This window comes from Salarias fasciatus, chromosome 10 (assembly GCF_902148845.1).
Source record: "Salarias fasciatus chromosome 10, fSalaFa1.1, whole genome shotgun sequence".
NCBI classification, from domain to species: domain Eukaryota; kingdom Metazoa; phylum Chordata; class Actinopteri; order Blenniiformes; family Blenniidae; genus Salarias; species Salarias fasciatus.
In genome coordinates this window covers 10,856,414-10,880,678 of record NC_043754.1, presented here as the reverse complement: position 1 = coordinate 10,880,678, position 24,265 = coordinate 10,856,414, and the positions used below count along the sequence as shown (strand labels likewise).

The 24,265-nt window shown below is 44.0% G+C and overlaps 1 protein-coding gene across 1 annotated transcript; it reads right to left on the bottom strand.

Moving 5' to 3' along the window:
- Positions 1-164: 164 nt before the first annotated feature.
- On the bottom strand, positions 165-22,171 carry LOC115395038 (sodium/potassium/calcium exchanger 3). Its single transcript, XM_030100386.1, has 17 exons — positions 21,752-22,171; positions 15,347-15,457; positions 8,052-8,128; positions 7,571-7,645; positions 7,400-7,484; positions 7,023-7,126; positions 6,459-6,533; positions 6,349-6,374; positions 4,881-4,934; positions 4,469-4,608; positions 4,213-4,379; positions 3,845-4,094; positions 3,593-3,759; positions 3,390-3,504; positions 3,165-3,277; positions 3,010-3,075; positions 165-2,911 (listed from the first exon to the last, which is right to left on the bottom strand). Exons 1-17 carry the CDS (start codon positions 21,855-21,857, stop codon positions 2,801-2,803), a joined length of 1,842 nt encoding a protein of 613 aa, XP_029956246.1. The 5' UTR covers positions 21,858-22,171; the 3' UTR covers positions 165-2,800.
- Positions 22,172-24,265: the final 2,094 nt, after the last annotated feature.

Below are 24,265 nucleotides of genomic sequence, written 5' to 3'. Positions count from 1 at the left end.
GAGCTGGCAGCAGAGTGAGAGGACACGTGATCCAGACCGAGGAGCATCCCCGCCTCAGGTATTGCCAAACAAATACTCGGTGGAAAGGAAGGAACTTAAGTTTCGATGCGAGCTTGTTTTTTTAACCATAAAGGAGAAGGAAAGAAGTTCAGTGTGGTTTTTCTTTCTGCACTGTCAGATGGAAAATCTTGTGAATATTTGGCTTTTTTTTTTCTTCTCTCTATTGCTCAATTGACTTGTCAATATAACAAAGAATGTTTTTTTCTGTCACTGGTGAATAATACAAAGAGGTACAGAACTGTACTGCAATCACACAAAGATGCATTTAATCTTCTCTCTGAATCAACAAGTCACAGCGGCTCAGTTTATTCAATTTGTTAAACATTAAATGGGTAATATCGACGGCTCCTCTGCGTCCTGCAGGATGCTGCATGGATGTGAAATGACACTTTAAGTTGACTGGTGATGAGAGAGAAAATGGAGCTATTGCTGGAGATACTGGATAAATAAAATTAAAACCAGTCTCGTTTGCACTCAATGCTGTTTACCCTGTGGCTCACATTTCTACTCTTTTCTTCTTGTGTGACTGCAATACACTTCAATAAAGACCTTTAAGATTTTTCTACACTTTTACAAAACTAAAGGATCTCTAGGTTTACACTGGAACATGCACATTTATTAAATAGCTTTTTTATTAAATAGCTTTTATCTCTTTGACGTTAGAACAGTGCATCTGCCAGCTAATACTAAAAGAAGATGCATTTATTGCATCTGAGAAGACAATAAAATAGAAATACTTTAATCCCAGAGGGAAATTATTCTTGTATTTACTTATTGTGTCATACAGTACTGTGCAAAGCATGCCGCAAAATTACAAACATGTTTCAAAGCCAAAGGAATGACACAAAAGACATTTAGGATTATTTTTAAACTTTGCAGTTTGATTGAAAATATACTATTATAAACATTTATTTTCTTTAAAGAAATCTTACTTTGCAGCAATCATTTCTCGCCCGTCGTTTTGCACAGCACTGTACTTAAACTATATCTTTGTTGCTAAAAATTAGTCAGAAAAAAGGTGTTTTTAAACACAGTTTACGGGGCAAAAGACGGCTACCTAATGTCAATAAATAAAATGGCATTTGAGCTTCATTTAGATTAAAACAGCACTTTTTCTACGCCTAATAAATTCAGCACAGAAACACAAATTTCACTATTCATATTGCTCACAAAAGTATTTTTTTCTTTCTATAATTAAACATAAAAACTCAGTTCATTGAAGTTTTTAGTTGTAGATCTAATTTTCTGTTCTCTTGAGTGTCAACGTGTCAGTGGATCAATACTGAAATCAAACGGTTCAAATCCCACTGAGCACACAGTCCATCCATTCCGATACAAGAATTCACGTCATTGAAAAAATATCAAAAACACCACAAAACTAATCTCTGTCAGACATTCATTATTGTTGTAAAACTAGGTCAATTTTTTTTAAACATTTACAAACAGTAAAAAGTTTTGTCCGGGAGACAACGAGGACAGTTGTACAGCCATTTGAAAAAAAAAAAAAAATTAAATTAAATCACCAAAATCCCCATTGGTGAACATTTTCTGTTGAATTCACAGATTTATTAACCAAAAAAAAAAAAAAATCAAAAACAGACATTTTCCTGTCTGCTAAACATATTCTCGTGTGTGTGTGTGTGTGTGTGTGTGGTTTGGTGGTGTATTCACCATTATTCACCATAAAACACACAGGGAAGCTGTGAACGCGTGTCGCTGTGCGTGTGTCCAAATGTCCCACCAAAGTGAAATAATCTCCAAACATGAACGAGAAACGACACAAACATGGATCGTCGTACCTAAGCGTGAGGCGTCACAGCTAACCTGCCCTCGTCGTAGTAAGACCTCCAAAAATACCGTCATCCTTTTCGTACATGAAGCCGTACCGACGTTTCCTCCTCAGCGGTGAGTCGTAGTTACAGGTTTGTGTAAAGACTAAAAATCTCCAGAGGTTTCTAGGCTGTGTTTCAGTGCCGTCTGCGTTATGCGAGTGTGTGAAAAAGAAGCCGACGTAAAGTCGACCGGGTCGTACATTCAGAACATACACAGGTATGAAAAGGTATGTTAGTTTTACATCAAGACTTGAGTTTCTCGCCATCTCCTCCCGGCAGCTCCTGGACTTCAGGGTCGGTTTGTTCAGCCTGCTTTGTTGTTAATCAGAATTTGTTACGGTGAAATACTGCTGAGATTTTGTTTCAAAAAAGAAAAAAATGGCTGGATGATCAAGGAATAGTTTGTTTGCTAATTTAATGGTGATTCAGCAGGAACTGGTCTGAGCCAGAAAAAGTCATTAGGGAGCAGAGGTTGGGTCAGGAGACGAGTGGAGAATAATTTAAAATTCAACAGGCACAAAATAAAGAAGAGTTTATGGGACATTTTTAACTTAAAGAGCCACATCCCTGTTTTAAAAATAAGACTAAACCTTTTTTTTTTTTTGGTGTCACTTTTACATTGTTGTCAGTTAAGGCCTGATGAACCTGCTGCTCTTTTCGACCACGCTGCTTGCTACGTCGTCTCATTCGATCTCTAAAAGCTACTTTCAAATACGGCACGAGAAGGACGCAACAAACAAAACGTGCGTTTAGGTTGGAAATGTACAGTAGTGAGTCCCACGGAGGAGCACGGAAAATCTCACAGGAAACACAACAAGGCGTTCTGTTTTTTTTTCTCTCTCTCTCTCTTCGGGAAAGAAGACGTGGTAAAAACGTAGGTACTCAGCTTGACCTTTGACCTTAAGGCCTCACATGTGCCCGAAGAGGATGGAGCAGAGCAGGAAGATGGCGTAGAGGAACATGAGGCCCAGACCCAGCCGGCGGTCTAGCCTCCAGTGGTTCAGATGAACGCTCATCACCTGCAAACACAAAGACGGCGGCGAGCTGCAGCTTCAGTCCGTTTCAGAACCGTTTCAGCCGCAGCACGTTTCCTCTGACGACAACGGCGTTTGCTCACCGTCAGAAACACAGACGCCAGCAGCAGGACGACAGAATACACCAGACCCTTATTATTGATGGAAACCTGCGCAGAGAGATCCATTTGACTCAAGTTAAACAGGAACACTCGAAGGAACAGAGACAAGCGTCACATGGTGTTAAAACTGTGCATACTGTTGATCCATGGTCGACCACAAGGGTGCGCAAAGCCCAGGGGAAACCCAGACCCAGCAGGATGTCGAAGATATTACTGCCTATGGAGTTGGACACCGCCATGTCCCCCATGCCTGAGGAGAAATTCACATTTTCACAGCACCACCTTATTTATATGCAAATGTGTAATTAAACCAAACCAGAAAACAGAGACGTTGCTTTTGAAGGACACAGATTCTTCTGTACCTTGTCGAGCGACGATCAGACTCGCCATGCAGTCCGGCACGCTGGTTCCTGCTGCCAGGAAGGTGATTCCCATGATGTAGTCCGGGATGTCTAGGGTGAAGCTGATGATGGTGACCTGAGAACATCGGAGTCAGGTTTTCGGACCGAGGACGAATGAGCGACGTCATACGGGAGTGGTTTCTATCGTCCGCCTCGCCTCTTACCATCCACACCATGAGGTAGGAGAAGACGGCGATCCACAGGGTGGAGGCCACGAAGGTGACCATGAACCAGCGGTGCCAGCGCGGCAGGATGCAGTTCGGCACGGTGCAGTACAGCAGGACGCCCAGAGGCCACGTGATCAACCACTTGACTCGCGCACAGCGGCCGTCTGGTGGGAGCAGGAAGCACACGGCGCTACCAAACCGGAGCTGAGGGTTTCAAAACAAACGCCTTCCTCATCTCGCCCTTCTCACCTGGGATGCGGACCGGACTGAAGATCCCGTAGTCATCCTCCTCTTCCTCCTCGGGCTGGCCCGCCTCGGCTCCCGGCTTGTCTCCTGATTCTGCGTCGGCTACGCCGGGTCTCCCGCCGCCGTTCTCCAGGCTGCAGGAGCCCGTCCTCTTCAGGCTGCCGCTGGCCGACGCCCGCCGGGACCCGGACCCGGACGCGGGCCCGGCCTCCACGTCCCGCTGGCTCCTGGAGCTGCGGATCAGCCTTTGTCTCTGTGGCGGAGAGCGACGGGCCGCGCTGAACAGTTCTGCTTCATGTTTTGACCCTTGGTTTCGTGTAATATAGGAGTGTCTCAGTAAATGGAGAAGTGATAACTGGAGTGGCGTGTACCTCGCTGATGAGCATCCGCCCCGCCATGGAGAGCCTGGTTCGAGGCGAGAAGTGAGGCGTGATCATGATGCGCAGACCGGCCTCGGAGAAGGAGAGCTTGTGAGGGTTGAGGATGAGGAGCTCATCAACCATGACGACCGGAGCGGCCTCAGAGCCAGGGGCTTGACCTGCGGAATTAAAAAGAGAAGCACACCGGAAATAACGGCAATCCTGTGGACGTCGAAGGCAGACGGTCCGAACGGGAAGCTCGCCCTGCCTTTGTTGAGGAGCATCATGGAGTTGTTGCACGCCGCATCGTCTCCGATCTTGTCGCCCCGGTGCTCCTCTGACCGGACGCAGCACGGCCCGGCCCGCCTGAACTGACGCGTGAAAAACACCAAGAGCTGGGAGTTGAACCTGCAACCCAACAGATACTAATGTCCGACAGATACACTACTCACAAAAAGTCAGGGATTCTCAAGTTTCGGGGGAAATTTTCATAATGAACCTCTAACTTTTACAGGTCATTCACTGTTGGATGCTTCGACCTAAATGTCCTACTTACATGATGTGGTATCGCTGTAGCATCAACTCTTTACATTTTCCACAAATTTGACCTGGAAGCCAAACATCCTGAACTTTTTGTGAGTAGTGTACATGCGTGCAGCACAGGTCTTCAGTCAACTTACTTCATAATTACAATGTAGATCCCATACATGGTCATGAGGAGCAAAGACTCCCACCTGCACAGAAAACAACAGTCGTGCGTCAGTCAGACAAGACACCAATCAAACATGCATTAAATACCAGTAGCAGAATAAATTCCTGTATATCTTCAGCAAATAACATATTTATGCATGAATGGAATTAAAGAGCAAGCTGTTATTTATAGAGTTATTTGATTAGTGAGCTGATTCCTCATTAATCAGCCTTGAATCTAATGTAAATGTAAATTCAACTATTAAAATTTGAAATAACCTCATTAAATAAGTGTAACATGTATGAAAGCAGCACGCTTTCTATTGTCACAACAGATTTTACGCTGGATGCGCCTCCTGGCGCTATCTTTAAACGTGAGATTTCTCAGGAAGCCAAACATGAACTAAAATTGGCTGCTTAGCACGAGAGTAAATCCGGCCGCCTACAGCTGTTAGTGTGACCTTAAATCTGCGGGAGTCGGCCGCCTGACTTTGTCCGACTTTACTGAACAAAAAAACGCTTCCATGAAACAATGTTTCAACCTCATCAGCCGCAAAAACTAAGCAAAATGAAACTAGAGCTAATCAGTGTGGACACAGGGGGACACGTGTGCAGACGTGAGTTCTGACCATGAATTAAGAAACACAAATCTGCCAAAGTGTGTTCAGGGAAACAACGGCGAGGTGGAATAAACCCCCGGCTGCCTCAGCTCGCTTGGCACACTGCAATTTAATAAAAAGCCTGCCATAGATCACTAAAACAGCCACTGGTCCAGCACACATGCTTGAATAGATTTATTTTTTCATTAAAGGTACAAACACATGTTACAAAGTAAAAGCCTTTCGTTTTTTACAAAAGGTGAGAGAGAGAAAGAAAGAAAAAAAACCCAACCCTGGACAAGAGGCTGAGAAGCTGTTTAGAGCCTTGAGTGAAGCTGTTGAGAGGAACGGCCACACAAAAGAAATCAATCTAACAACTACTTTCAAATCAATCCACCAGCCGAGCGGCGGGTCACAACTCATGTGTGCAGCGGCCGCCTTTGAAGACACACACCTCCGCACAGATTAAAACAACTAAAAATTCATTTTTCAGTACTTTTAAAACTGAACCTTTTTCCACAGCCTGGAAAAAGACAGACTGCAGCTCAGTGGAAATCCAGATCTGCTGGTTTAGTGTCCGTTGATGATCAATCAGGAGCCTGATCGATGTAACTCGTCCCTCAGCCGTGGACGTAATAACAGTCATTTGGAGAAGAGGCAGTGACACCAATCAGAGCGAGATGAAAGAGATGAAACCGTCTGAATAGATCCAGTCATCAATAGCAGGGCTGTTCTGAAAACCATCATTCATGTTCTTGGTTTGCCCGAAAGCAGAACTTAAAAACATATTTAACTGAGTACCAGTAATTTCCAGGAGATTTATCACAACTAGAAAGTAACTCAAAGTATGAGAACTTACCAGACAACCGTGGCATCATAAATCACCTTGAAAGGGCAGAAAAATATATTTATGAATGAGACGGGGAGAGTTGGTCAACACAGAGAGAGCTGCCTGAACGCCCGTCTCACCATGATGAGAGTCAGCACAGACAGGATGTAGTAGGAAGAATCTCTGAAGAGAGACCACCACGTCAGAACCACCGTCTGCAGCCATCACACAGAGAAAACCCCATTATTTGGCACACTCAAGACACTCAGGGAAAAAGATGAAGAGGAGAAATGATTCAGTCGACCAAGAAATGAGAAATCACATTAAAGAGGCAGAACAAGGCTGCACAATGTTCTGCGAATGTCTGATTCCAGCATGTGCATTATAGATATCACAAAACACGAGTACGGTGCATTCATGCTCTGCAAATTTTAATTGAAGGTTTTAAATTTGAGAGAAAAGAGCGATTAATTGCGGCTGATTGTCAAATAATGGTGTGATTAAAATCATTTCACAGCCCTGATTGTTTCATCAAGGGAAAATGAGAGAAAACAACAGAATCAACACACTGCTCAAACCGCTCATGTGATAAAAAAACAGTCCAGTCACAGCAGCTATAAATTCAGGGCGAAGCATTTTGTATCTCACTTTAATTTACAGAACTCAAGGCACAGAAGGTTAAAAATGTCAGAGTGTAGTCCAACCTGGCCCGCAAAGATTCCACTCAGGCCGATGATGACCAGGATGTTAAAGACCGCCGAGCCCACGATGGTGCCGACTCCCACGTCTCCCTTCGTGATGAAGACGCCTGGAAGTGGGAGACACTTCTTTGATTGCAAAAAAGAGACATAAAATACCTGCAGTTTGCTCCTCTGTGTAATATTTCCCAAGACAAACTGTGACAGACTTGACATAGAAATATCGTAAGATGGATGCCTAAAGGAAAATGACCCATAATCTTTATTATAGTTTAATTACTATGAAACTCAGTGAAAATCCCTGTTGTCAAGTAGGAAGAAGTGGCGTTTTCTCGATACCGAGCCAGCTTGTTACAACATGGAGATCTGGCTGAGCTACGAACCGATGAGGGAGGTGAAAAGCTCCGGAGCAGAGCTTCCTGCTGCCATGAAAGTCGCTCCGGCCACATCCTCACTGAGCTGCAGGTTCTGGAAGAAACAACAAGGAAAAGAGCCAAATCCAATCAGGACACTCAAACATATGCAACACAGAAATATCATGAGAATTTTCCCACCTCAGATATTTTTTCAAGAGAAGGGACGAAGTAGTCGTCGCACACGATGGCCAGAGCGTAGAACATGTAGATGGCCTGGAAGGAGCAGACGATCAGACGAGACACACAAACCTCTGTTCAGGTCCAACCCTGAATCATTCCAGTCTTACTTGTAATCTTTGATAGCTGCTATATTTATGGGATCAAACTTGCTTTTTCTGGCGAGGTAGCAGGAGTGTTATCCAACAATGATCACACAATTCATGGGTGTCAAACATGAGGCCCGAAGGCCAAAACCGGGACGTCAGAAAACTGATGCTTTTCATATATATATGTAGTTGCCTGAGACGTACACCTTGGAAAAAAAAAAAGTCACAAAACGCACTCCTTTTTTTCTGAAATGAATCTGTTTCCGTTATAATGTCCAGTGTTGTCACGGTGAGGTAAAGTTATGAATAACATTTACGGAAAGATTTTAGGAAATAAAATGAGAGACGCTCACACAAAGTACGTGAAGCAGCACAGCTCCATGTTTCCTCTGCTCCTTCGAAAAGACGTCGTCTGGAAACTCATGGATGGCTGCAGGATACAGTACATCACAATTAACAAAGTCACTCAAACCTGTCAAAACAAAGCATTGCTTACATTTCCTCAGTTCATATTTCATATTTTTATTTGCAGATAAATTATCAAGCAGGGCAGGAAAAAAGCAGATGTTTCGTAATAACCATGATGATCTGAGAAACAGGGCGGATGCTCTATGTGACTTCTTACAGCCGCAGCTTCAGACACGATAAGAAGCCACAACAACTGTGTGTAAACACGGCGCTCGCCGGCGCTGAAGAATGAGACAGGAAGTGAGGTGGAAGCGAAACTGGCAGCTGCTTCCTGTCGTCTCTTGAGCGCAGAAGAAAGGAAGAAAAAAAAAAAAAAACCTGTTAATGACAGCTTAGCTCCCCCTCTGTTCCCTTGACGTTGCAAAAGGGAGCCTCGAGAGTGTGGTGCAGCTCCAATTTACAAGTCTGAGCCGAGCTGGGTGAATTCAAACTACCGGGGAGCGTGGAGCTATTAATAGCTCCTCTGCTGTGCGAGACAACAGCGGGCCGACAGGCACACAATGCACAGAGCGCCGCCGTCACGCTGCACCTCGGCTCGGCCACATGGAAACTGAACAACAGACCGCGTGGATTAAGAGACGGTCCCTTGTGATCAAGGATATGAGATTTGATCTTTGACATTGTGGTGGGACAGAGTCAGAGGAGGAGGCCATATGGTCTCGGGGAACAGGGGCAGTGATGTGGTCGAGTTTGGGTCGAAAATAACAGCGTTTGTGCAGCGACGTTTTTACAAACTGCTTCTCTGAGTTGATTTTTGAGATCTGAAAGGAGTTCCTGAAGGTTGACCGTGCGGTGGATCTCGGCTTTGTGCCCTCTTAAGACTCCAGGACTATTTTCATGGCGTGCCAGCTGTTATCGCCGGGCAAGGCTCTTCCAATAAATCATCGAGGCTTAGCATGTTAACTTTATGTCATCTTATCGCACGAGAGAAGGAGGCCGGACGGCACCGTGTGGGTCTCCTCAAGCCGATCAGCTGTTGGACATCTGTGGTCTCTCTCTCTCTCTCTCTATGTCTTTCTCTCTCGCTCGCCCTCTCCTTCGCCGCCCTCACCCGGAGCCCTGGAAGCCCTCCAGTCTCCTTTCTGCCCCCTAAACATAAACTCCCAGGTGATGCTGTCAGTGGAAACACGGGGCTACAACATGAAGCTCGGATGGACGCTTTGAGGAGTTGCTCTGGTGGAAGGTAGTTGCTATGGCGACCCTCTCCCAGGGGGCAGGGTTTTTTTTTTTTCTTTTTTTTTTTTGATGGGTGGCAGTAGGAAGCCAACGGCAGCGCGACTGCTCGAACAGTGAGAAAGGGGGAGGTGTATATGTGCTTCCCATGGTCGGAGTTTATGAAAAATGAAAAAGAAAAAAAAGAAAAGTGACAGCAGCTCTGGACTGTAATGTCTAAAAATATTTATTTTTCCTTACAAACCCCCAGGAGAGGTCTGAGAGAGTAAAGAGGGGGGAGTCGGGGGGATCAGAGATACACAGAGACAGAAACAGTCCATTAAAAACCAGCTTTGCCAAGACTCTCATGTAGCAGTTTGTCATTAAACACACACACACACACACCTTCCAAATGAGGGATCCAAACAAGACATATCATCGTTCCAATAAAATCAGAGAACATGCAGGCTTATCTTGTTTTCCATGTACAAAAATCTATGATTTCTTTCTCTCAGAACCAGCAGGAACTTCGACTTACAGTCTGTCTGCTGGACTGGACCACACAGGGCAGCCTCACACCTCACATCAATAAGCCTCGGGCTTTAGTGAATGTGTCGCTACCAGTTCACAGCTTTTCCCTCGTATCATCTGGAGACACTGTCAAAATCTGGCACTTCTCAAACTCGCAGAAATGTATTTGCTTTCAACGCATCCATCCATCCACTGGTCATAATGTTCTGGAAGCATCGCGCTCGTCTGTCTCTTCGCTGCCTGAATCACGAGGCTCTCCCACAACTCCTTCACCTCTGATCCAGTTCTGTCTGTCACAGCCTTCACAGCTGCTCACATACCTTCGCCTCACTCCCACACAGGCTGAGGTCCGCCTGAAGATACAGAGGCGGAGAAATGACTGCTTCAAACCCCCGTGCATCTCTTCAGCTCCTATCAGAGTCGGCGCTGTGGTTTCCGCTGTCACTTGCAGAGTAAGAAAGACTTCTTCAGAGAAGTTTGACAGAGTGTTTCTGGAGCAGCGAATATCTATTCAATATTTTTTGGTGTAAATAAGATTCTGAAAGCTCTTCTCCAACAATTCAACTGGAAAAGAAGCACAACTATGACACTACGGACACACTTCTATTACTCTTCATATTAAATGAATGCCTTCTCATGCAGTTTTCCAAATGAGAATGGAGCACTGAATCGTCTAGAAGAATCGAAAATGTAATCGAAATCTTAAAAATCTCATCATTTCCCATCAATACGATTGTGCAGTGGTTAGCATTCATCTCATAGCCAGGAGGCTGTGGGTTTTCCTTCCACAGCCCAAAAACACACACGTGAGCTGAAATGGTTACTGTAATTTGTCTGTGTGGTTGTCTTTCTCTACAAGTTTGATGGTTATGGAAGATATGATAAAAATTAGTAAACGAAAAAAAAAAGATTTAACATGACAAAGTTGCACATCAATACACATTTATATGAGTTTGACAGAGATGCAGGAGTGGCTGGTGTTTTCCTCTCAGGATGATAATTGAAGCCATGTTCTCTCTGGGGCTGCGTGGTTTTTCTCTGGTAATGCTAACTTCCCCCAATAAGCCAAAGACGCGGTTGTTAATGGCTCATTTAGTGAGAAATAAATCCTGGATGAACTCGTGTTCAAGGTTCAGTAGTACTATAGTACAGGACCAAGCGTTAAACGACAATGAGCTCAGCCACTCTTTCACAAGGCTCAGTTTGAAAAAGATATTGTTTTTACGAAGATACACATTATATTTCCCTAAACAAAGATGATGGAAACACATAGAACTGAAAAGCTGTAGTCAAGCTATTTAATTGCCACAAACAGGACACAGATGCCAGTGCAGATGCAGCAAACTTTGCTGACTGCTCACTTGTTTCCTCTTTGCATTCGGTTTCATATACAGTGTCTCCAGCCTACTTCTCGCACACATGTTCTGTCTTAGTTGTTTCATTCAGGCTCTTGTTACTGACAAGACAACCAAATTATTGAGACCGGAAATAGTGTTGTGGTTAAAGGTTTTGGGTTTTTTTTTTCTTTCTTCTGTGTCGTCACTTAAAGACGCCTTTGACTGTTACTGAAGAAATGGTGTACATTTTTTATTCTGGCCAAAAAGCTAAAGTTACATGATTATCTGTTGGGCACCAAAGTGCATTACCAGGAAGAGACATCAAAACACAGACAAATTACAATAATAAAGGAATCACTGATGGAAAACAACAAACAGACTAAATACGAAGAGGCATCCAGCAGATGGACCCTCATTATGTCTCCTTTCGTCCGAACCACACAGCTTTTAGGTGAGTCCACAACAGCATTTACTGCTTTATTTACTGCTCCTCTGTCAAATAGCAGCAGATAACAACAATCAAATCAGCATAAATGGAAGATTCTCTCTTAAAATTAGCCTTCCCAGTAGAGGATTTTATTTTCAAACATACGGTTGATTCCAGTAAGACTTTTTCGAGAAGCCCGAGAGGTGAAATCTCCTCAGTGTTGATGAGATGAGCCAAGCTTGCAGTCGGCCATTCTGATGCAGGAGACCTCTGCGAAGCCGAGTGACGAGCGGAGGGCGGTTCGGGGTAAGGCGATCGATCGGAGGGCCTGCAGGGAGTCCTGGAGTCAAGCTACGTATTGACTGACGCGCCGGGTAAAGTCCTATCGAGCATCTACCAAACTGCCTGCCATTGGTGTGCCAACACACACATATACACACACACACTTCTACAACACAGCTACATTTTTCATGAGGAATCAAAAAATAAATATTTCATCCAGGTGTGTAATGCAAATTCAATTATGCATTTGTTCTTTGATTCCTGCTCCTTTGAGGCAGTTTCAACGCACGGCCGATCAAACAACACCAGGGTTTCAAACTGCACAGCTGATCGATGCAATCATAAACATTACGTTGCACTGCTGTTACTAAAAAAAGCTCGGTTGTAGTGTTGCTCGATCACACGACACTATCCATCATCGCCTTGAAGCAAAACGACGGAAAACATAAATTAAACTGATCAATAACAACAATATACCTCTGACTTCTAATATGTCAAGTTGTTGTCGTATTTTATATCTTATTTTGGCCTAATGCTCATTCAGGGCTCATGTTGGTTTTTATTGCTTGTCTAATATTTTATTTATGCTGGTTCATGTTGCTTTATCCTGGTCTTATCTTGGTTTATGCTGGTCTGGTGATAGTACCATATCACCAGCATAAATCAGTATGTTTATTTTGCTCTGTTTTTCAGCAGAGTCGAGCAAGAGCGATATCCAACCATATTTTGCATCACATTTTCCAAAACTTCACATGCCTTGAAAATGGAGACACATCATCTGCTACACAATATGTCTCTCCTGATAAGAATCCAAGATGTTTTTTTTTTTTTTTAGAACAAGTTGTGTTACATTATATGCCAGATCCTCTTTCTCAACGTTTTCCGGAAAAAAACCCACCAAAACATGACTGTAGAAGGGTACTATTCTCAGCTGACGGCCGCTTGCCAAAGTAAACAACATAACAAACCTCAATAACAACACACGAGCTGAGCCATTTATTTCATTTACATTGTTTGGATTCTTCAGACCACAGCCCCCACCCCAAAACCGGCGGCCTATTTTTAGCTCCTCTCTTTGCACTTTTAATGGCTTGAAAGACAGAAAATTGTCTGGGTTTCGAAATTTAGCATTTAGTTGCCTAGCAACTGCGGTCTCCGAGGCTTGTCAGCCGAAGCCGGATCACACCGTCACCATCTTGTTAAGCAGAGGAGGGATGAAAAGGGAGGAAGAAAGCCTGGGGCTGGACGTTACTGTGTGCAATCCCCAAGATAATATCCCCCAAGGTCCGGGGCAGGCTTTTTAATCACACCACAGATTATGCAATCACTGTCAGGCAGCCTGCTGAGGACGAGGGCGGCAACCTGAGACAGAAGCCGGGCGCACTGCTGAGTCTTCTGCGACTCGTCCAGCCTTTTGTTCACCTCCTTGTCCCACTGCAAGGTCTCCCTCCCGCCGGACGCCCGCGTCTTTGAGCGAGATAATGAGGGAGATCTGCTCGCAACCAGGAACTCAATAAAAGGTTAAGTGTGTTATCAGGTAGTGAAACTCAAATGGCCGTACGGAGCAAATGGAGCACTGCTGAAGAGACACGGAGCCTCATTACTCTCAGCCTCAAGAGTGGAGGGAGGGAAAAAAACCCCCACCTTTAATGTGATATCGGAGAGCAGGATGTGTGGAGTGACAGTGGGGCAGAGAGAAAGTGTCAGATCACACGTTCGAATGACTTTTAAATATAGCCTCTCCTATAACAAACCTTTTAGAATATCAGTTCAGGTTGGATAATGGAGCTAATACTGATAACGCAGTTGTCAACTGACCCTAAATGTGTAGTTTATTGTTTGACATGATCATGTAAAACGTCTAATGACCCAAATGTCTGTCAAAATCATTTGAAAAACCTGATAAGATGAGATTGTTTCCTTTCTTATTGCATAAATCATTTACAGTCCATGTTTGTGGGACCTTTGAAGACATAAATCACATTTACACTAGTACATAAGAACAGAGATCCAGCCAAAATAGAGCGATTCTCCCTTCTGTTTCCCCCTATTTCACTTTAACTGTGAGCATTTGAACAATGTCACACATTGATTTATGTGAAGTTCACTCATGAAAGTATTTGCAAAACTGTCCATTGATTAGAGTTTTTAAAGTAATTTTGTGCTTCAATACATTTTTGACATATTGTGCAGATCTTTCATTCACTGTGATTTACATAAAACCGCCCCTCCCCATCTTTTCCATATATATATTTTTTTTACATATTAAGTGATCTTGTTCTGTGAGTTCTGTAAGCTTTCATATAATCTAGGAAACATTTTAAACTCGTCAATTGATATTTAAAATACGACGATCAAATCATAGTTTTATTTTTCCTGTTTGACTTGTTAAATGATGGATCTTTGTGATTGTGGTGGAAAGAAACGCTCGTTGGAAACACTCTCGGCTGGCAGGGCACACTTTGGGTGGTATTTAGGCAGCGTGTGATCCGGGCAGCATATTTGCATAGCATGAAATTAGCATAACTTCATTTGCATAGATTTCTGTTAGAATGAGGTCGAACTGCTGCACGAGAGCGCTCACAATAACTGTGCTGTCTGCACACAATGCGGCGTTGTGACTGACAGCCTCGTAATAATAGCACAGCCATCGAGTAAACGCAAATGATATGAAGATAGTAAATTGTATTCTGTCAGAAAGGCAACACATTTCTCATTGTAGGGCCCTGTTTTTTTTTTTTGTATCTACTCTCTGCTACCCTCATGAAAAGATTTCCTCTCCGATCTGAATTTTTAATAACAAAACTGTCAGATGTGATGAATGCGCCTCATGTCGGCCAGCCAGCCTATCAGGCAGTGAACCGGAGAAACAGAGGTCCGATGGTGGCGTCCGATTGGCCGCCCGTCTCCGTTCTAATTTCATGAAGGTGCATTTCGATATCGAGCCGCTCAGCGAGGGCCTGGAGATCAGGAGGCACGGGAGAGTAACTCGGCGCCCGTTAGAGAAACAGACCGCCTTACAAAATCTAATCTGACTGAGCCTCCTCCTCTCATGTGCTTCGTCCGTCTCGGTGAATATTTCAGTGCTGCAAGCCTGACGCTGACTGCACGCTCCCCGCAACACACACCAACCCTCGTCCATGTGACCTTTCGCTTCACCTGCAGGGAAGAGGCAGATATCTGTAGTGCACCTCTTCGTTTACTATTCAGGCACAACGCACACATGCAGGAAATCCCTGCTGCTGGACGTTTTCCATCTCCAGGTACAGATTTTATGATCCTGCTGGTTGGGACACTCTCTGACATTCTGTCAGAAGACGAGCATTAACTAGGTGGAAGGAGCAGTTTACGATGCTGATAAAGATAATAAAGAAGCGGTGCAAAGGGTGATTTTCCGCAGCATCCTGGAGGAAAAGACGGCGTCTGTCCAGGTTAAAGACGAGTGACTCACCTGCTCGGGGCTCGCCCAGGCTCTCGTTGTTTGACTTCTCCTGCATTAACCTGCGCGTCCATCGCAGCGTCTCGCCGTTCACGCCTGACCGAAATCCAGGAGAGTCTGTCTCTGGAACAAAAACAACAGCGTCAGCCAGGAAAAGGAAAAGGTTATCCCTGAGCTTTGGTTTATTAACACTGTATGCAAACAGAAGCAACTGAACTGAAATGTTGATTTAATAAATGACCCAAACAACTAAAACTGTTGCGTGTATCTAAAAACTTAGGCTACAAAAAGTCTTAAAATACTGTACTACTAATACAGTGCATCTGGAGAGCATTCAATCCTTCACTTTTTCCACATCTTGTTATTCTACAGCCTTATTAAATTCTTTATTTCTCTCAAAATTCTATACAATATACCCCATAATGACAACCAGCACTTTTTTTTTTTTTTAAATAATAACAAATTTACAAAAATAAAAAACTAAGTAATTACATGTACACAACCATTCTGGTTCAGAATTATCAGAATTTACGGACTGAAGAATAAAAAAATGTGAGAAAAAAATAACAATTTCAGAATTTTTCTATACAACTGTATGTTCATGTTATCAGACGACAAAGCAGCATGTTCAGACCGACGCTGAGCCGCCACAAGAGAAATCTTTATAAATGGCCCTTCAGCTCCGCGCTTCATTCTTTGAGAAGTAATCTCTGCGCCAGCTTCAAATTTCACAGCTCTTAGTGGGGTGACAGCTGAAGAGCCGCCATCAGATAGATCTGTCTCAGCGAGGAGGAAAGAAAGACACAGTTATCCATCAACGCCGCCTACAGCGCTCTTTCCACCGAGGGGCCGGGGAGAAAGATCGCGACGCCCGTCATTACGCTGACGACGCCACGCTCTTCTTTTATTATCGGCGGGCCGCTTGGCGTCCGCGTGTGATACGTTTTCGTGATTGCCAGCCGCTGTAGTGTCCCTTTGTACCTCGCAGCTCAATGGGCCCATTTCAGGAGGGCAGCGGTCGAGGCGCGGAAGAGAGGCGTGAAGGCTTTCATGTCGAGGCATCAAGAGGCGCTGCGGCCGTATGAAATTCAAATGGGTTTCTGCCACAGATGGCTCTGCAGCGTGTTCGCGGGGAGAAGTCTCCCACACCCGAAGCAACGTCTCACCAGACAGAGACAAGATAAAAATTGGACTTCTAAGCATGATAAGATTGTATTTAATGTTGGTATGGAGTGTAAACAGTGGAAAGAAACTAAAGTAGGAGACTTTCAAAAGATTTCTTTGCAGAGAAGGCAATGCCTTTTCCCAGTGTTGTTTTATCACAGCATTTTATTTTGGTTTTTTTTTTTTTAGAATAAATCCACAATAGAAAAAAAATGGAAAGTAAAAATCTATTTGTTTGAAATAAGCACGTTTAAAAATGAATGTATTGCAAGTTTAATGGAGTCAAACTGAAAGCATCTCAATAGTATGAGAAGAGTTTATCTTTCTTTTTTGGCATATGAATTCCAATAACTGATAAAAGTCAATGAATAAAGCTTCTTCAGAGGACTGGACTATTTGGGTAAAGGCAAAGTGTGAGCTGGACCGCTCAATCACAAAGAGACAGATACACAGAGAAACTAAAGATTCACCAGTTCACCTCAAACACTTGATCAGGAGAAAAACATACAGATGACAACAAAAAGGACCCCAGGATGTGAGAATTCTAACGACTACAACGTCATGTGTCTCTGAAGAAAGTTTAAAGATTTTAGATTCATCATGATCAGCTGTTTCCCGCCAGTGTTTCACTCACTGTTCTCATCAGGAAAGTGGACGAAGGTCAAAACAAGCAACACCACAAAATATGAAAACTTGGGCACAATTAAACAGTAGCTACAATAATGACACAAATTGACATTTAAACAAAATAACAATGAAAATCTCACAACTTGAGAAGAACGGTCTGAAAGTCTGCCGATCGATCAAAAAGTACAGCTTGGTCTGAGGTGAAGCGTGAACGCAGTGAGAGGTGTGTGAGGTGGAGAGGCTGGCAGCGAGGGTGGGGGTGGGGGGGGGTGAAAATCCCTTGTAAAAAAATCCAAACATGCAAAGCTCAGATTAAAAAAATCGAACCGTTTGAGACACTTTTATCACATAGTTGTTGATTCCTTCCTCTCATCTGGTGAGTCTACGCTGTTTTACTTTTTGTTTCTGTTACTTTTCCTCTTTCCTATGTTACATTGAGAAAAACTATCTTCAAAACACAGGATGAGTGAGTCTCCAGTTACACAACACTGTCTTTAATCGGTCATAAAAATCACCCCCCACACGCTTTCCGCACACTCAGCGGCGCTGTTCTCGCTCTAACGTTAAACTTTCACGTGGAGGTGGTGGTTATCTTCGGTCATCTATCATGTTTTAAGCCAACTTTACAGTTGCAGCGATGGTGAGTTTAGATAAGACGGCCCGCTGCGAGCTCCACGCCGCTGCAAACCTAAATAATGGAAAGAGCTTTTACAATGATTCGCCATTAAAGCCGAAGAAACGTGAAATGTATTGTTTGTATGAAAATACTCTAATCCTGCTTCCACATTCCTCCTGACATGGAAAGGGTAAATATGAAAATGTTAAGTATAAATAACGCATAAGTCTCACACTGTGGACTGAGAGGAGCAGAAGGCTGAGCCACGGAAGGACAAACCTGCAGTTCATTTGATCATTTATTCAGTTTTTTTTTTCACATGAAAGATGTCAGAAATGTATGAATCGTGTTTATAGCTGTAGGGAGTCAGTAAAAAAGTAAATAAAACCTTCAATGGGCCACTCCAGGAGAAACTGCTGTAGCAGATGAATGACTGAGAGTCAAACACACGCTGCTCTTGATTCCTCTGTCTTTAGGAGGAACAAGACATTTGATCGCATCAATCGACTGGACAGATTCACTGCCTCCACAAAGCAGCCTTCAGACGTGACTTTAAAAAGACTTTAAACGGGACGGCATGCAGCAGATCGCTTTGCAGTCCTCCAGATTTCTGCCATGGTGTTCATGCTCAAGTGTCGCCTTGCAGTAAACAAAGGGCTGATGAAGACTTGATTCAACCTTAAATGGGATCTGAACTGCAGTTCCATAAACAGAGCGTGAACACCATCAAGTCCAAACGGAGGAATAAATAAAACAGAGCGAAGCAAACAGCAGTTCTTATTGAACACCGACGCAGCAGAACAAAATATCTCCTCATAAAACGCAGTAACTTGATATCGTTTGTTAGCGCTGCCGGCGGTGTGAATGCGGTCGCTACAGTAGATTTACCTCATAAGACCTCGCCTGCACACAGCCACACTTTCTCTCTCTGGTAAATCACTTTGTTTTCCCTGTTCCTGATACAACAGTAAGTCCATCAGGGACCTGAAATGTTTCATCTGGGCTTTTTTTTATTAACCCTCGACTTTTAAATCCGTCTTGTTTAAATCTGCTTTTCCCCGCTGAAACGTGCTGGCTTTTGCTATTATCATTTCACAACATAAAGTGGATGATGAAAATGAAGTTACTTATTAATGATATGCCACTGAGCTCCATTTACATGTTGCCTTAATTGTTTTTTTTTTTTTTTTACAAAGACAGTCGTCATTGTTTTGATTGGCTGTGCACGAAAACACAAAACGATGTATCGGTTTAAATTGACTACTGCTGCTTCCCACGACTGCCCTGCAATAAATTCATTCTCAGATGAGCTCTCCAGTAAACTAACATCTACGTTATCAGCTCCGTTGCTATCTGGAGGGTGTTTCTCACACTTCAAACACGAGTTATAACAGTAAAAGTGCTTCCTTTTGGCAGCACGATGCGAAGCACAGGTTGCTGTGTTAAATGTATTTATGGTTTGTGTTGGATTGTTAAATATTTTTCCAACAGGGAATCCAAAGGGTGGGGGTGTTTCTCTGTCAGTGTCACACTGACACTGACACATCCATAAATGGTTATACAAGCAAAGATGCTCTGGATGTTGCAGTGTGTGTTACAGTCCTGTGGCGGTAACCTGCCTGTCACCAGCGCCAGCAGCAGGCCACACGCTTCGCCCGCCGCTGCCGCCGCCGCTGCTGCCGCCGCCGCTGCTCGGTTTAGGTCAAGCAGCTTTAGTGCCGCTTCGGAAAACCTCTTCTGGGTGATGGCACACTCATAATTTAAAGGTGAAGTATCAATATTAATGACACGGCGCATTCACCGAGACGGTCGATCACAAAGGACGGCACGAAAATACCAAGATGAAACCGAAATGTAATGAAAACACTTTCGGCAGCGAGAAAAGTTCACCCATTCAGATCCTTAAACTGCATGTGATGAGTGTGTGTGTGTGTGTGAGTGTGTGTGGCCACATCAGCAAAGGTGAGCGGGGGATAATGAGGAGGGTGGGGGGCTGTGGGAGTGCCGCTGTTAGATGCACTGTTTTACCAAACAAATTTTACCAAATCTGTCATGTGTGCAACAACGTTTATCTGTGCTGCTCCTGTTATTCTGCTTTACACACCAGTGTACATCTGATCACATCTGTCAACAGCTGTGGTGAGAGTGGATTTAATATGAGCTGCTAGATATCTGGAAGTTCCCCCAAGTGGAAAAATAACCTTTTCTATTTTTTTTCGACTCTACTTTGCTTTGCGTACGACCACTTAAGGAATAAAGTAAAAGTTTATTTTTGTCTTGATGTTAAGGAGTCGATGCACAATCAATTTTCCCCAGTCGTCGTTCATCTGTGCATCGATGGGCTGGTTCTACAGGCCCAGAAATATTCAAAGCAGCCGAGAGGTCAGGAATACTGGTTTGCTGGTTCAACGCTGCCAACGGGCCTCTGTTGGTCAATCAGAACCCACTTACTGCCTAAACGTGTGTCAAAATCAAGCATGATCCACGGACACAAGGAAGGTTTTTGAGCTAGGATAAGGTTTTGCACAGTCATGACTGCAAATGTTCAAACTCTCCTGTTGTCTTGACCTGGTCTGTAAAACATGACAAAAACAATGATAAATCACGGAGGAAGAACTACCAGTTCATGAGAGAGAAGCATCTTCTTTCAGGTTAGAGAAATATCTTAAGGAATATGGTGTTCAAGGCATAAAATGATGTTTTCTGCACTTATTCTTAATTATATTGCCTGTGATTTACTGTTGGGTTCTAAATAGCTTTTTTAAATCACTATCTCTCTTTAATATTTTATCTTAAAAGTTTTTTTTTTCATTTTATTTCCACACTCATTAGGTTGCCCTTTGAGATGTTCCAAGTCAATAACAAGTGGTAGCATCATTATGAGAGGCATTATGGACACACAAAATCAAATTACCAAACATTACATAACAATTTCTTTCAAAGATGTTTTTTCTTTTTTTTTTCCCCCTGATTGTGTCAAGTTGATTTCAGCCAAAGGGAGGAAGAGCTGGGGACTCCACGTCTATGGGAAAAATCAGGATTGTGTCGATTAGATATGTCAAATTGTGTTATGGAGCGAAATGACAATTAGTGTGAACAATCCAAGGCAAACATCTACATTAAGCAAACATTCATTTGCTAAAAAATATATTATTCACTTCAGTGATGCACTGAAAGAAAAACTGCTTTCATTAAAAAAAGACAAAGAAATATTTCATGAAAGAACTGAAGCCTGACTGACCCCAGCCTGACAGCATTATTGCTGGGATAAAGATGTAATACCTACTGCCAAACCTGCAACTGAACTTATCCCTAATGATTGGATTTATACATGCTTCAGTTTAGATCTGCTTTACATAATCAACAAACTGTCACCTCCCTGCAGTGTGAAGAGAGTCAGTCATGGCCAGACACCAAGCGACTGCTGTGATGATAGAAAAGATCTCTGCTAAAATTCAAACATGCACTATCACAGCTTCAAAGATCGAAAAAAAACATTTCTTTAAGAAAGAGAGATCAATTGAACTTGAAAATGATGGATTGAATAGCGGCTGCTTGTTTTCTCCTGCAAACATTAAAATATCTGAAAAAAAATCTACTTTAGTTACATTCATTGATGCAGAATGGAGAACCAGAGTAAAGGGCAGCAGATTCATACATGACTGCAAAAAAAAGGGGGCATGTGTGTGTGTGTGTGTGTGTGTTGCCTAGCCCTAATTGCCACACACTGCGAGTTAATTAATATAATTCACGACGCCGTCTGTGCGAGGTTAAACATCAGTCTATAGTTATTCAGCCTCAATTGGAGCTTCTCACATTCTCACAGCCTTTAAGCGAGAAAGAAAGAGAAGAAAAAACGTGCAAATTTACACGAAATATCACTAACATGCACGAGAAGAGCCCGGCTCGTGCTCTGCAGCATGACAGGAGTTCCCGGTGTGGATACGCTGGGATGCGTGCGGGCTCGTGGAGGCGCACCGCGCGCGCTCGGCTCTATATTAAGGTCTCACCTGGTGCCTGGATGACCTGCGCGAGCCAAATGACGGCGACCAGCCCGACTCCGCAGCAGCAGAACCGCTGGAAGGGCCGCCGGCGCCTCGCTGAAGCCGCTCTCATTCCTCAGCCGCTCGCATGTCCACCAGAAAACATCTGTTGCTGTCCCTCTGACACTTGTTCGGTACTTTTCCCGGGGACGAGCCGCCGCCTCCTCCTCCAGCGGCGGCTGCGAGCGACTCCGCGGACAAGTTGTGTCAGAAAATCCCCGCAGGGTTTCCCCCCCTCCGCCCCGCTCTCAGAGCAGATGTCGTGAGAGAGAAGAGCCGCTCCGGAGCTCCGGGACGCGCATAGCGAGCAGACGCGGAGAGGAGCGCTCATGTGCACGCAGCCCGAAAGGTCGAGAGCGGATCCCACAGTGAGGTGCAGCAACAGGAGGCGACATGGGCTCACTCCGACTGCCTGCCCGCACGGCGCAGCGCGCGCTGCCGCCGCCAGGCGGCGACAAACCCCCGGCCGCGCTGCTCAGGTGGAGAGGACTCCTCCACCTTCCTCCGCCTTCCTCCATGATCAGAGAATGAATGAAGTGACTTTTAAACTGTTAAGTGAACTTATGTTGCAAGTATATTAGAAGGTTCAGGAATGACAGTTTGTATTTTTATGAGTGGAATCATGAGTTCTGGCACTGCAACAGAAGGATGAGGCTTGTGTCAAATTACAAACCTTGGTGTCATTGCAATCTGTTCCAAGTTCTACTCATATAAAAACAACCCTTGCCTGACTTATTCTGCCTGCTTTTTTTTTTTATTCTTACTCTGAAGTTAAGCAATTGATAATTGATAATTACCAATTGATAATTACCTCTTAAAGGGATACTTCAACATTTCACAGTCAACAGTCCACCAAAGTGTTTGGGGGTTGTTGGATTTTATATTTGATGAGTTTGACGAGGGGAACCAAAAATACCATTCACTTCCATTGTGTCCGTCCCGAAAACCTTCCCCGACTCACCTCTGAATAAACAATAGCTCGCCCTCACAAAAAAAGTAAGTATGCTGTTCGAAATGACTAAGGAATTGCGCTAAATGGGCCAATTTGCCAAAATGTTGAAGTATCGCTTTAATGAACCACCACAATGTTTTTCAAGTGAGAGCATAAGGATGAACTAAAATCCAAGGGTCCATGATGGCTTTTGAAATGACTATGTGATAATTGGCACTTTATAAATAAAGGTGAATTGAATTTAATTGAATTAAGTCATTTTTACAAAGTGGCAGTAACAATTCATTGTCACAACAGAACAATGTTCAAGTATATAAAAAACTGAATGTGTGGTTCAAGCACTGCTGGAGTCCATCTTTCTACACACTGAAATCAACATGTTTTCAGATAATTCTAGTTCCCATGCAGCAGAGCATGTAATTCAGAATTTTTTTCTAAATGAAGTAAGATTAGCTTGTGCTGAAGAGGACACATTTTGAAATCATGGAAGAGACCATTTTTTTTAAATATCTGCAGCACGTTTTGAAAGAGACACATAGACATCAGGTTAAACATGTCCACACACACAGTAATTGTTGATTGACTCATGTCAACAAGATACAACTAGAGCACCCACTGAAAAATCATTCAAGTTTCTCAAAGTGTGGCAAAGTGTCTTCAGAATATGGTCACACTTTCTTGGGGAAAAGAGATCACAAGGACGGAGGCAAGGCGGGCGGGCTCTGATGGTGTTAAAATTAGATTTACTAAGACACATTTCCAGAACGTAGAGTCGACCTGGGAAACTCCAGTTGGTTTTATTTAGGAAGCTCCTGTCCTCTCTCTCAAGCTCAACGCGGAGGAGCTACTGGAGATGAACAAGCCTCGAAGACCAAAAGCAGCCACGACTGCTCGTCTAACACTGTATATTTATAGATAAAGTCATATTATGGAGGAACCATTAGTCTGTCCTGTTCAGTGGGACACTGTGAGTCTTCTGGACGTGGCCTCTGATGGGGGTCTGGTCTGCACCACTGCTCCTCCGTCTCCGTCACGCCACCGTAAGACCTCCTCCTCCTCCATCTGTGTCACTGTTGCCTGCAGATCTTATAAGGATTTGGAAGTGCGATGGATCACCTTCCACCTGCCGGTTGTGACGTTGTAGACTCGAGGAGAACCTCTCTCAGATGTTCTCTGCTGCCACTGCGTCCCTTTGCCTTGTCGTCTCCTCCGAACAGCCGTTCCCAGCCTGCTGTCCTCCACCATGCGCCAGATCTCTGTCTGCATCATGTCCCTCCTCCTCCTCCTCCTCCTCCTCCCTGGGCTTGGCGTTGCTCCAGCTTGGTTGTGGATTGGAGCCAACTCCCATGCTGATTGCTACAGCTCCAACAATGTCCTTGTGATGTAATCTGAACTCAGCCTCTTGGACTGCTGTGGTGACTGACCTTCCTCGTGGTGTGAACTTCTACTCCTGCTGGCCTCACCTCCAGCCGCTTGCCGGGCTTCAGTCCCCATTTTTCCCTCCCGCCAGGCCTCAGAGGGATCTGTGA

Coding starts and splice junctions, on each gene's coding strand:
- LOC115395038 (XM_030100386.1), bottom strand. CDS start 21,857: ATGAGAGCGGCTTCAGCGAGGCGCCGGCGGCCCTTCCAGCGGTTCTGC. Junction 7,485..7,570: donor CTCTTGAAAAAATATCTGAG/GTGGGAAAATTC, acceptor TGTTTCTTCCAG/AACCTGCAGCTCAGTGAGGA. Junction 4,609..4,880: donor ATCTACATTGTAATTATGAA/GTAAGTTGACTG, acceptor GTTGGGTTGCAG/GTTCAACTCCCAGCTCTTGG.